The following is a 13,664-nucleotide window of genomic DNA, read 5'->3' as shown; positions in this document are numbered from 1 at the left end:
AAAGATGGAACGAGTAGTGTATTAGAAAGGGATAGAGAAGGTGAAAGGGCAACAGTGCCGGCCCCTGTCACAGGATAGGTAACTCCATTTGCATTGGCAATACTTGTGCGGTGGGGTGTAGTGGTGTGCAAAAAATCATTCGGATCAAAGGTCATATGATCAGTGGCGCCAGAATCAATTATCCAACCAGTAGTATCTTGTAGATCAGAAGTATGAAATGCATAACCACAGTTACCTAAGACATCCGGAAGCGCGGGACTATTAATAGGATTTACCTGCGGGAACAAGGCTAATGGGGGTTCGGTAGAGACAAGAGCAGCACGGCCGGAATTACTAGCAGTTTCTCTGAGCTTGCCAGCGCGGAGGTTCTCCCACCAATTAGGATAACCATTTAGCTTAAAACAGGTGTCACGGGTATGTTTGAGGTTGCCACAGTGCGTGCAACCACTTCCATCAGTCGGAGCCTTGGGACGGGAAGGTGGGATGGTTTTAGGAAATGGCGCACCAGCAGCAGTAGCATATGACTGGATCTGAAGGTGGGCCGCAGTAGAGGAATTATGGGGCTGTCCGACACGAGTAGGGGGACATGATCGAGGTGCACTCTTGGCTGCTAAGCCAGCACCAGTGGCTCGATCGGATGAACCTATCATCACGGCGAACATAGGCATAAGCTTGGTCAACAGTAGGGAATGGAGTCATGTCAAGAACATCACTTCGGACCTTATCAAGACGATCATCAAGGCCATCCAAAAATATGTAAACTCGATCTTCCTGCAAAATATCATTATAGCGCTTGATATCACTTTCATACTCCATCATATTTGGACGACGAAAATCAATTTCTCTCCATAAGCTTTGAAGAGTATTGTAATAGGTTTTAATGGAGCCACCAGCTTGTCGCATACGAGAGACTCGTCGTTTCAGATCATAAACCTGAGAGGTGTCAGTGCCATCATAGTAAGTTGTGGCAATTGCATCACACTGCTTTTGCTGTCGAAAAACGAATGAAATTGCCAATCAAGCTCTGCTCCAGAGAATTGATGAGTCATCCCTTCACAATAGAGTTCTCGGTGCGCCAGCGAGGAAACGTTGGAGCGGTCGAAGGAGGTTGTGGAAGATCGCCATTAATATATCCCAATTTGTCTTTGCTGAAGATATACAACTCTACAACTTGGGACCATAGGGCATAGTTGGTGCCATCCAACTTTATGCCAATCTGTGCAGCGGAAGCTTCATAGGTAATTGTCGTCGGAATCGTTGTCTGATTCGGGTTCAAGGTCGTCGTCTGATTCGAGGTTGGGGTCGTCGTCTGAGTCGAGGTCGGGGTCGTCTTTGTAGGATCCTGATTTAGGATCAATTTCGAGGTCTGAGTCTGCATCTGCATTAGTTGAGCCACTTGGGCACTCAACTCGGCTATGGTTGGTTGAGAAGGAGAGGAGGAAGTAGTGGTGCTACCGCCATGAGGATTAGAAGAGTCATCCTCCCCCATGGTGGCGGCTAGGGTTTAGAAACTAGAGTCAACAATCCCAAGATCGCCGCTCTGATACCATGCTAAAATATGAGAACTATGAGAGAATATTTGTTTGTGGGAATTTTCTGTGTATTCTTCTTCTTGTAGGAGGTCATATTTATAATACAACAAAACCTGAATGGGCAAGTAAATAATAAATTCCTAAATCCATTTACAGTAGGAAATCAGGAATTAAAGTAAATCAATTACAATTATAATAGGAATTCTTGGTGTGTAAGGAAAGTAAGTCAATATCCACAAGTCACGCCAACAAATTAGTTGTTATTTGTGAGTTCATCAATTCAACTAATTAATAGTACAAAAAAGAAATATATACTCACCCTCTGTTGTCATTGGATTTAGATGTCTATATATTGAATGAGTTGCAATGTTCACTTCTCTTCTCTCTTTTGTTCCTGTGTTTGTTTACCTTCTTCTTCTTTTTTTTCCTAATTACCACTTTGGAAAATTGGGGTTTGGAGTATGATTTGGTTGTGTTGATCTCAGCTCAAGAATTGGGGATTTGGGGTGGGGATGGGGGATATCCTTCTGACAGGGACGAGGATGAGGATTCCCCAAAAATTCTTAACTGGGAATGGGGCCAGTGATGGGAAGCGGGGGCGGGGATGGTATTGTCATACCCAACCCCTACCCGGCCCGTTGCCACCCTATGTTAGAGGGGGCCTATTGCAAAATATAAAACTGAAGGGAATGAGAGCATAAACACTGCAAAGTTCTCGTGTATAATTTTTAAGAACCAATATCCCCTAAAGTAAAAATCAAGAAATAAGCATTTAAATTACATATTTTACACATCAAGTTCTAATTGTTGTATATATAAAACCCTTGTACCCTCTTTCAATATTCAATTCAATTCATAAACAGAACATTAAATCATTTACAAAGAGAGAGAAAGAGAGAAAAAAAAAAAAAGGAAAGTGAAATGGTGGAGAGAGAGAGAGAGAGAGAGAGAGAGAGAGTTGAGAAAGGGCATGGGACCCCTCTGGTCCCTACGTGCCTCCGCCATTGGTTAGCTTTGGTCATCATCTCTAACCAGAATGGACGATACCTAATTACTAAGCCAAGGTTTCCAAAATGTTCTCAATCTAGTTTGTCAAGCATTTTGGTTCTCTGCTGGATAATTGTTGGGTGCCGTTGAATTTGAATTGCATAGAATTGTTTGTTAGGACTCAAGATCCCACATTACAAAAATAGCATATACTAGAGTAGTTTAAAAGCTCATGAGAATCCTTCCCTTATAAGTTGGTTTTCTAGGGCAAGTTCTACCCATGAGTTCTGAACAATTGATATTAGACTATGGGCTAGAAGTTTTGGTGGTTAAAGGAAATTTGACAAATGTCAAAACCCCATTTGTTTTTAGGAGGAGTTGTTCCTTAATTTTTAAGGAGTCAAGCCATGCTCGTGTTGGGCCAATTAATAATGGGCAGGAGATTGGTGTTGATTGATTAGTAGTTGGCAGATGACAAGTTTTCTCTTTGCGGAAATTTTCACATTTCTCACTTTTTCACGTACACTTGGTTTCTCAATTTTCTACAATGCATGAACGTAATGATTTCTATGAGTTCATATCATGTACCGCTTCATGTTCTAACATAAAGACTTGTTAGAAATTTGATGGTCTAACCAAGAAAGGCATGCATGAGATTTGAAATTCCTCTCCCTTTGGCCCATCACTTCTCCCTCATCTCCCTTTCCTCTCACCTCTCCACAACTCCATCTACCCATGTCTCTCCTCCCATCAAATCTCAAACCCAAATGACCTCTATCCCTAAAATTTACTTGGTTTGCGCCTTTCTCAGATCTAAGACTTGGATTTGTGCTTGTAGGCTCTGTTTATCTATGGTCATTTTTTACTACTACTTGATAGATCGCTTGAGTATGATGCTTGGTGGCTTGCTCCCCCAAATCCACACTCTTCAGATCTCCTCTCTTGGTTCCCATGGACCTTGCTCTTCTTGTGGCATCAACAGCTTTTCTGGTGGTGGCGACAGCTTGTTTTGTTTAGGATTAGGTGTTAGGGTTTATATATTTTGTGGGTTTTTGTTGTTTTGGACCTCCTATTTTGATATTTTAGATTGGGCTTTGTTTTGTTATGTTTGAGCCCCTGTTTTTTTTTTTTTTTGTTGTTATTGGGCTCCCTTGTATTTTGTATCTTTGTTTTGGAAATGAAGTTTCATTCCTTTCGTTCCAAAAAATAAAAAAAACCAACGCATGGGAGTCTTTGAGGGAATAGAAAAGGAAGACTTTATAGTCCACGGGAATAAGTTATGTAATTTGAAGTCTAAATGGCGTATAAAATTCTATAGGAAGACTTGCCGGTAAAGAATATGCATATGGTCATAAAATGAAAAGCAGAAGAATTACTTTGGAGCATGGGGTGGGTGGGTGTTACGAAGACGGGGGGGAAGACTTATCAATCAATCAAGAAAGGCTAGAAGAGACTAAAATAAAGGAGAAACATTTGCGTGTCACAATGTGTCCCTCATGTAATTGGCATTCACTAAAGAATATCACATTTAAGAAGAAAATAATCAAAGAGAAGCTTTAAGTCACACTCTACTATTCTTTCAAAAAATTATTGTTACCACCTATGAAGCATGGATACTAGGGTTTGATACACAGGGTTATATACGTGGATATTTGGCATATGCTTAGGTACGTACAATATGTGAGCGAAGGGGGTGTGCAAGGGAAATGGCTAGATACGTGAGCGATACACACAAAATACAAGAGAGTGGTTAATTTTGTAACGTTTCTTGAACCACAAAACTCATAACTCCACTGCCCAAGTACACCCCAAGTTATTTGACCCAAAAAAAAAAAGAAAAAAAAAAGAAATGAGATCCCCCACAGCTTGAAAATTTAGGGTTTCACTTATGTTGTATTGACTCCAATGTCGATATCTCTTTCCTGACAAAATCCGACCCAAATTCTCCTTTGGAATCCAAGCTGAACCCTGTTCGTGATCGACACCTGGCAAGTGCCGAGCACAAATGACCTGGTTGCCCTTCTGGTTACAAACTTAATTTCATTTTAGCCTTGACTTTTACCGAAAATTCGGCAGAGTCTCCCCTGTAATTTGTCCAATCCCAAAAATTTCACCTGTCAAGACAAGCATATATATACAACCCAACTTCCAACATGCAAATATATACAATCAACAGTAAAGTTTGAGCCCAGGGGCAATATCAGAGCATCTATACAGGTTAATTTATAAGAACAACATTTGGAGGGTCAAGGACCCTACACTAAGCTTACGAGATGCAAGAAGCGGAAACTGCCCTGTGGTGGCTTTCAGATGCACGTCTACGGCCTGGGGGCGCAAAACATTTAAAAGGTAAGTGGACCCAAAAACAAAGTTTTAAGAAAAATAGCATAAGGACATACTAACCCCACTATAAAAACAGTTATACAAAACTAATTCATTCTTTTAATCATATAAATACTGAAATCAATGCACTCATATACATATATATATATATATAAGTATATGTCAAGCATACTCATATCATTTTTAAACTCTTAAAAGCACTGAAATCAGTTTAAAACTACCACCTAGGTGTACCCCTTAAATTCTGTCAATTCCTGATATCCGTCAATTCCTGATAATTCGTCAATTTCCCTGGTAGGTCTCGGTGACACAAAGTCAACCCGAGCCGCAAACTGGCAGGATTCAGGGGACCGTAGTTAGCCTGATCCGCATTCCTGGCTCCCACGGTCCGGGCGTCCTCGAAACTCATGAGGCAGATGTCAAGCGTGCTGACAGAACTGAAGGCAACCTGGATGTCCCTGGACATCGTCATATCTGAAGGCAACATAGACCGAAGGCAACCTGTTTCTATAACTGGGTCCCTAAGGTGGCTTAAGAAAATATAAAATTTCTGAAAGGTCTGATGAATAACTGAATTTTTGTTAAATCTAGAACTCTGCTGCCATTTTATCTGATATATATCTCAATCTTTACTTTTCATATCTTTTTAGCATTTTCAACTAGGCAGCATATAAATAAAGATATTTAACTTCAACAAATCATGCTAGGAAAATCATAATCAATAAAACTTATTCAAGATCAAATAATGAAACTCATTGGCATAAAATCATTTATAAAAGAAAAGTCCACTCACAACTGGTCCGAGCTCGCTGGACTTCTTGAAGGTCCCTCCTGCGGGTCAACTGGTGCCCGGGTGCCTGATTCAATTATCATAATAATATATATTAATAAAATTGCTCTATATAAATATTTAAATAAAACCCTAACCCCCAACTCCTAGAAGTGCGTGCATCCAATTAAAGTTACTCCTATGCCCACATTAACATTCCGTTAAACCTAGGACACAAGTCCCAACAGTTTGGTCTCAAACGGACAGTTGGTTTGGTCACAAACACACGAACAAAGGTTCAAACCCATTGAACCCGGAAATCACACAAGATGCGAAATCCGTTCAGGGTTCAAACATTATCCAAATTAAGATTCGCAAATTCCTACGCGCTCGTGACAACACAAGGATCATTTTAGGACTGAGTGTGGTCCCCACCAAACTGCCCACGCGCCGCCACATGCGCGGCAACGCGTGGGTGGCTTGAGAAATTCCTGGCGGTCAGAAACTCCAAACCGCCGGCCCAAACTCCTAACTTAGGTAAAACACCCATTTTGGAACCACTTTTGTTCTTGGACCTATCCCAAAAAGTGGCCGGAAATGGCCGGAATCACACTTTCAAAATCAGCTGAAACCTAGATTGGAAAATCGAACGATCTATGCTTGGAATTTCTGGAATCCTACCCAACCAGCAGCTAGAGCATGGAAAATAGCTAGAAAACCATACCTCACTCGTCCGATTTGGTGGCCGGATGAAGGAGAACAAAAGCTTGAAAGTTCTGTCAACTCCGGCGCGATTCCGAGATTTTTTCGGCGAAAAACAGCGGTTCCAAGGGCAGGGACCGGTCGGGAAAGGAAGAGGAAGCGGCGGTGGTTCGATTGGGTCCGGTCCCGTCGGTTGGAGTGGAGTGTGGCGGTGGTTATGGAGGTTTGAAGGTGACGGGTTAGAGAAAAAAAAAACGCGGGGGAGGGTGGGCAGCGCGGGCTGTGGTATGAGGAAGAAGAGTGAGGGAAGAGAGAGAGAGTCAGATTTTTTTTTTTTAAATTCTGATTTCAAAATTACCGTTTTGCCCTTCTAAGTATTTTGACCGTATTTTTTTCGTTACAACTTCGATTCGAGTCCACTTCGTGTCTACGGACTCGTTTCGTCGCGCTCTACGCAACGATGCAAGTAGAATAGGCAAATTCTTTCTCAGGCAAAAAGTCAACTTTTCCTTTACTAGAATATTCTAAGGGCAAAAGTGTCATTTCCTCTTAATAGTTTAATAGTTAAATATTAATTAAAGTTTGAGTTATTACATTCCCCATCTTGCCAATTTCTCTTCCATGCTGCGCTACCACTGATTTATTTATTTATTTTTTGGTATCCTAATGCTCTCACTTTGGGGATTTCTCCCTTATATACAATATTGTTTCCCTTCCGACAGTTCTATTTACATATTATATGCGCGTCACATCACATGCATACCACTTACACATCACATGCACACAAATAAATAAGCAATTTCATATACACACTACAAAAATGCCTTATCTTTGGTGGAGTGAAAGGAGCAAGACTTGCAAGTCTTTTTATTTGGAAGTGTTATAAAAAATAATAGTTTTCCTCTTTTAGTAAAGCCAAATACAAAATATTTATATTATAAATAACATATAAACAAATTGGAAAGCTTTGAAGGTATAATGAAATTGAAGAAAACAAAATAATAGGTAAGTAAAAGGAAAATAAATAATAAGTAAAAATGTGAGTTTGGTACGGTGAAGCAAGACACTGTCCTAAAGCCTTTGTAGCCTCCCTACGTGCAGGTACTGACGGTCTACAAGACTCCAAGATACGATCCCTTGTACACAAACTCAAGATCCGCTATGAGCACGTTCACAGACAGATATAGGCATCCAAGTCACATAACCATTGCCCAAAATAATAATAATATAAAGTAGAGAATATATGTAAAAGTAGACAATGAGAGAATTAGAATGTTAATGTATTGTGTGTTATTGTGTGTATTTCAAATGTGAAGGAGGAGTGGCCTTTTATAGGCATCCAAAAATATGTAACCTTCACTAACCATAAAAGTTCACCAATCAAAAAATTAAGGCATTCACCAACCAAAAATAAAATGACAGGACCCGATCCAAATTCCGCTTTGGAATCCGAACAAGACCCTGTGCGTGTTCGACACCTGCGAATGTCGGGCACAAATGACCTATTTGCCCCTCAACACAAAACATGATAAAATAACAAGGTTGACTTCTACTGAAAAATCGGCAGAGTTTCCCTTGTAATTGGCTCAATACCAAAATATTTTCACCTGCCAAACAAGTATACATATATACAACCAACTGCCAGCATACGTATATATACATTCCAACAGTTCAAATCTCAGTCTAGGGCAAAACATCAGAGCAACTACTAAGAATTTACAAATGAGTGAATCCGTTTACAAACAAAATCCTACATGAGAAGAAAGGCGCGGAAGATGGGAAGTGGCCCGGTGGTGGATTCCTGTGCACGTCTACTGCCTGGGGGCGCAAAACAACAATAAGGGTGAGTGGACCCAAAAACAAAGTTGAGAAAATAGTATAAGAACATACTAACCCCACTGTAAAAACAGTTATACAAACTAGCTTATTTTCTTTATTTCTGAAACCAATGCATGTATATAATTATATACATTTGAAAACAGTTTAAACTATCACCTAGGTGTACCCTTATTTCCGTCAATTCTTTATATCCGTCAATTCCTTATATCACCATGGGTGACACATACTCGCAGGTCTCAGTGACACGAAGTCAGTCCGAGCCGCAACTCGCAGGATTCAGGGGACCGTAGTCCACCTTTATCCGCATTACTCGCTCCACATGAGTTCGAGTACCAAGGAAATCGTGGGGCAACTGTCAAGCATGCTGACTAAACCGAAGGCAACAAATATAATCCGAAGGCAACATTTAATATCTGGGTACAAGGTGGTTTAAGAAAATATAAAGTTTCTGAAGAAAATCTTATGAATAATTAACTTTCTATAACCTTTAAAATTCTGCTTCCATTTATCTGATAATGAACGAGAATATCTGTTCCTATATTCTTTAAAGGAGATTTCACTCGGCAGCGTGCAACATAAAATATTTAACAGAATAAAACAACTTATAACTGAAACTAAACTGCTTAAATTCATTTATTAAAACAAAGAGTCCACTTACTGATAGTCCGAGCTCGCTGGACCTCTTGAAGGTCCCTCCTACGGGTCAACTGGTGCCCGGGTGCCTGATTCAATGACCATAATATTCTATTAATACAATATAGTATTAAATTAAAAACCCTACACCCGGCTCCTAAAAGTACGTGCGTCAATTTAAAGTGATCCCTATGCCATAACAGCTTTCCTTCCACGTGGGGTAGTTTAGCGGTATCTTAGGACTCAAATAGCGCTAAAGTCCAAAAAGTCAATCCGGAACTCCACGGGTCCATGACCTCACAATATGATCCGGATGCCGCTAGAAGGTCCAATATATTTAGGACACATGTCCCGAGGGTATTGGTGTCAATCGGACGGTCGGATCGATCACAATCCTGTAATCGCATAATTTCTAAACCCTAGCCCTAGGGTTCGCAATTTCGGAGTATCTGGGACTCCGATTCACAATCCGTCGAATCCTACACGTTTCTAAAATTATCTAGAATAACATATCTAAAATTGATTACGATCCAACGGCTCAACAGTATTGAACCCGATAATCGCACAATATGGAAAATCCGTTCGAGGCTCAAACGGTATCCAAATTGAGATCCGCGAATTCCTATGCGCTCATGACGACCTAAGGATCGTATCAAGACACAGTGTCACTGCACCACCCTCGCCCACGCACCGCCGCACGCGCCGGCAGCGATGGGTGTCCAAAGCGATTACGCATCGCCGGAAAATCTCAAAACCAAGGCTCCAAACTCCTACCCTAGGTATAACACCATATTTGGAACCACTTTTGTTCTTGGACCAACCCCGAAAACTGACCGGAAGTGGCCAAACAAGGAGGCCGTAAACCGGCCGAATTTCCAATTCAAAAATTCATTATCTACACTGAGAACCGATTAATTCCTACCCAACAGGCAGCTAGAACAGCTCGAGAGGGTCAAAATTCATACCTGGCTCGTCCGATTTGGTTGAGAAATGAGAGAGAACGACGGCCGTGAAATTCCGGTCACACCGCTCGATTTTCTGCAGTTTCTGGCGGCTGGAGTGGCTGACGGCGACGGAAACCAGGTGGAACGAGGAGAGGAGGAGATGACGGTTCGAACAAGACCGGTCTCGTGGCCGGTGGTGGTCTGTGGCGGCGACGGCGATCGAAGAAAAAAAAACTGTCGGGGAGGGGGGGAAAGTCGCGACGAGAGAGAGAGAGAGAGAGAGAGAGAGAGAGAGAGAGAGAGAGAGAGAGAGAGAGAGAGAGAGAAACTGAGGTTATATAAAAAAAATCTGATTTTTCTAATTACCATTTTGCCCCTCGTGATATTTAATCGCATTTTCTTCGTTAAAACTCCGATTCGAGCTCACTTTATGTCTATGAACTCATTTCGTCGTGCTCTACGCAACGGTGTATGTGGAATTGTCAAATTCCTTTTCGGTCAAAAAGTCAACTTTTCGTTCATAATTTATTCCAAAGGCAAAATTGTCTTTCCGCATAATAAATTACTAATTAAATATGAATTTTAGGTTTGGGTCATTACATAAAACCTAAATATTAAATATTTATAACCCCCACAATAAATAAAATAAAACAACCAAAATAATTAAATAAATAAAACGGTTAAATTTTTAAAACCTTTTAAAATTCCAACAGGAAGCATGCAGGACGGGTTTAGAAGCATCTTGTATTTTAAGGACTTTTTGATCATTTCCCCATATTTGTGTCCGAAGGTCAAATTTGTAATACTAATCAATCGAGATCAAATGCTACCCAAAAACCATCACAAATTCTAAAAATACTCCTCCATTTGTTCATAAATGGGCACCAAAAAATTCCTCATATATGTCTCCAAAGTTATTAATGGGCCTTAAATGTCAAAAGTTTTTAGTGGGCCTTTAACTCTCCAAACAAGAACCCTGAGACCAACCCTGCCGATGAAGTCTTGCTTCTGAAGCGGGAAGAGAGAGAGGAAAAACAAAAACAAAAACAAAAAACAAAAAAATGGCACCAGCCAAGAAGGGCAAGGCCAAGGCCAAGGCCAACCCGGCCGAGTCAACTCAGCCCGTAAACCCCAACAACAATTTCCCAACCTCTATTCGGTACATACCTCCCTCCTCAGTCGCCATAACCATACACGCCAAGCCTGGTTCCAAAATCGCCTCCATCACTGGTCCTTCTCTTTCTCTCTCTATTTTTATATGTATAGGTCTGTGTATTTATAGAATATAATTTTCTATTTTTTTGAAATGAAGATTTCAGTGATGAGGCGTTGGGGGTGCAAATAGACGCGCCTGCGAAGGACGGGGAAGCTAATGCAGCCCTACTCGACTACATCAGCTCGGTTGGTCCTGTTTCTTTTTGGGTTATCCCTTTTCAACCTTTTTTGTCTTTTTTTGTTTTTTTTGTTTTTTTTTTTGTTTTTTGAGCTTTTTTATACGGATTGGTGCATCATCCTATTATTGTTAGTGGGTTGGAGACTTGGAGTTGCATTTACTTGTTTCGGGTTTTTGTGATTAGTGTGCTGTGTCTTAAGAAGATTGTGTGGTTCTTGAAAGATCCTAACATTCATTGTGATTGCTTATGCTAATTTCAATTGGGGAAGTGATGCTTTAATTTGTAATTTGTTGGTCTAATGCTGTTGCTCTAACCGAGCTTTGTTGGGGAAGTGATGTTTTGTTTGTATCTTTTTGGTTGAGATTGTCGTTGCTTTAACCAACCTTTGATTGTGAAGTGATTTGGTCTTGCAAAGGAGAGAAATATTGAGCCAAACTAGAGAAAAGTGAGGTGAAGTGGTGATCTGAAATGGTGAAACAAACTTACTCATGGCATGAGCTTGTGGAAAGGCGCAAGGGGTGGAAATGAGCTCTTCTAAGGTTTCCTTATGTCTAATTTATTCATTTCAAGATGATGTGTGATGTGGCCAAGAATAGCCACAGTGCAGGGTGTGAAGGGTGGATTTCTTCTTTCTCCCCCAAGCATAAAATGTCTATTCCTGGACCACTTCATACCACCCGTCCATCCTATCTACACTGCAGTTAGCTAGTAAGAAAGAATAGATTTGATAGATTATTTGGTCAAACACTGATTTGCATTTTGGGTAGATTATATACTTCAGCTGGTATTGTTTCTAGAGATATATTTTTGTTATCATTTTTCAGTTACTCATTTATGACTTTAAGTATGTTGAACTTCTACATTCAAATACATTCTAAAGTCGTGCACACACATATACATGAAAATATACTTCTGTACCGATCATTTGTTTATAAGTTGGCAAGATAAGGTGGCTCAGTAGCTTTGTGGCAGGGTTGGCAAAGGATTTGTGACAGAACAGATTCTTGAGAAAGTTCGAAGGGAAGATTAATTTCACTTTACAGAATGAGGCCTATACTTTTGAGGGTCTAATTTGTATTATCATGAGTGAAATGTAGCATAGTTTTCTAATAATTTTTTAGCAAGAATATAAAGTTTCATATTGGGCATTCTAAGCCGTGCATCTTACTTTAGAAATCCTAAGGCCTCTACACCCATTGCCAAATGGTTTTGAGTTGCATGCACCTAATTTATCAATTTTGTTTTGAGGTCTTAACCCCTGAGTTTATTTGGTCTGCTCAACCATTAATGTTTATGCTTGGAAACTTCAAATTCTCATTCTTCCCAAATTACAGGTTTTAGGGGTAAAAAGAAGGCAGGTTTCTATTGGTTCTGGCTCCAAATCAAGAGACAAGGTTGTTATTGTGGAGGAGATGACTCTACAAAGTGTTTTTGACATCCTGGACAAAGCTTCGAAGTCCACCTAATAGAGTGAGAGATGAATTTGATCCTTGAATGAGACGTGAAGCTTGATTGTACTGTAGCAGCTAACTGAGTCGCTTGTGTTTATTGGAAATTGTCTTGTTGATGTTCCAGGTACTTCAAAACTGTCATTATTTGCGCTGTCTACACACAAATGACTACTTGTTTATAAATGCATCTTTTAATACACTTATACCACAACGAGTACATTACATTATATGAATAATGAATTGTGTTCATAGAACTACTTATATTTCTTCCCCCTTGTAACAAATGTTCTATCTTTTCCTTCGTCTCGTAAACAAGCATGAATGCAGTGCACTTAGCCTCTTATTTCTATAATATTTGGAAACTTAAGTTTCCTCCTCAAATGATAAAATCTAGGTTTTGCATCATCATTCCTTCTGAAAAAACTTAAAGATCGGGCACGTTTGCTCATCATCAGTCTATTCTGGGTCTTCCCTCGGTAATACTGATCCAGAAAGTCTCTCCTAACTTTTTGTGATTGTACTTTTTCTCAACAGGTAAGGCACATTCTTACGTTCCCCACCTTAGTTAATATAAATTTAGTACATTGGATTTGTTCTTATTGGTCCTCTTTAGCTCCCTTTCATTTTGGGGGGGAAAAAAAAAGTTGGAACTGGTGTGAAAAAACGATAACATTCTTCTTGTACAAGAATTGTATGGAAACCATCTAGTTTAGATTATTTTAAACTAAATGCTGAGGCATGTCTGTAATATGGTCACGCTGCTACTGATTTGTTATTCATAATGACTCAAGGAATGTATGTATTTTTTTTTTTTTTGGGTTAAAAGAAGGGACTCTAGGAATGTTTGAGTAGCAGGTTCCATTAGTATAACGTATGAGATGGTTTTGGAACTAGAAGCCATCAGTACAAAGCAAGGACTTCTAAAGGCTAAACTGGTCTAAACTGGTCAATAGCCATGTTGAATGAGATTGTAAAGTTTCTTTTTTGATGATGCCTTTGCTTATCTTCTTCCGTGAAAATTACGTAGTAGGGTATTAAAACCAAGGGTTTTCTGGAGTTTTACCCCCCAA

At 40.0% G+C, this 13,664-nt stretch overlaps 1 protein-coding gene across 2 annotated transcripts; it reads left to right on the top strand.

The window, feature by feature from the left end:
• LOC18787739 (UPF0235 protein C15orf40) lies at window positions 10,722–13,413 on the top strand. Of its 2 annotated transcripts, XR_002272391.1 has the most exons (4): window positions 10,722–10,979; window positions 11,062–11,150; window positions 12,478–12,718; window positions 13,129–13,413. XR_002272391.1 is itself a non-coding variant. In XM_007221150.2 (3 exons), exons 1-3 carry the CDS (start codon window positions 10,811–10,813, stop codon window positions 12,607–12,609), a joined length of 390 nt encoding a protein of 129 aa, XP_007221212.1. In that variant the 5' UTR covers window positions 10,723–10,810; the 3' UTR covers window positions 12,610–12,864. The 2 variants fall into 2 exon arrangements, 1 of the variants encoding a protein (XP_007221212.1); XM_007221150.2 differs by lacking the exon at window positions 13,129–13,413 and having other exon boundaries at window positions 10,723–10,979; window positions 12,478–12,864.

The sequence above is a fragment of the Prunus persica genome, chromosome G6 (genome assembly GCF_000346465.2).
Source record: "Prunus persica cultivar Lovell chromosome G6, Prunus_persica_NCBIv2, whole genome shotgun sequence".
In the NCBI taxonomy this organism is placed as follows: domain Eukaryota; kingdom Viridiplantae; phylum Streptophyta; class Magnoliopsida; order Rosales; family Rosaceae; genus Prunus; species Prunus persica.
This window is presented reverse-complemented; position numbering and strand designations above follow the sequence as displayed.

What these genes read in the sequence shown, in the direction of transcription:
- LOC18787739 (XM_007221150.2), top strand. Translation starts at nt 10,811, where the DNA reads ATGGCACCAGCCAAGAAGGGCAAGGCCAAGGCCAAGGCCAACCCGGCC. An exon ending in CAAAATCGCCTCCATCACTG is followed by an intron (nt 10,980 to 11,061) that starts GTCCTTCTCTTT and finishes TTTGAAATGAAG; the next exon opens with ATTTCAGTGATGAGGCGTTG. An exon ending in TACTCGACTACATCAGCTCG is followed by an intron (nt 11,151 to 12,477) that starts GTTGGTCCTGTT and finishes CCCAAATTACAG; the next exon opens with GTTTTAGGGGTAAAAAGAAG.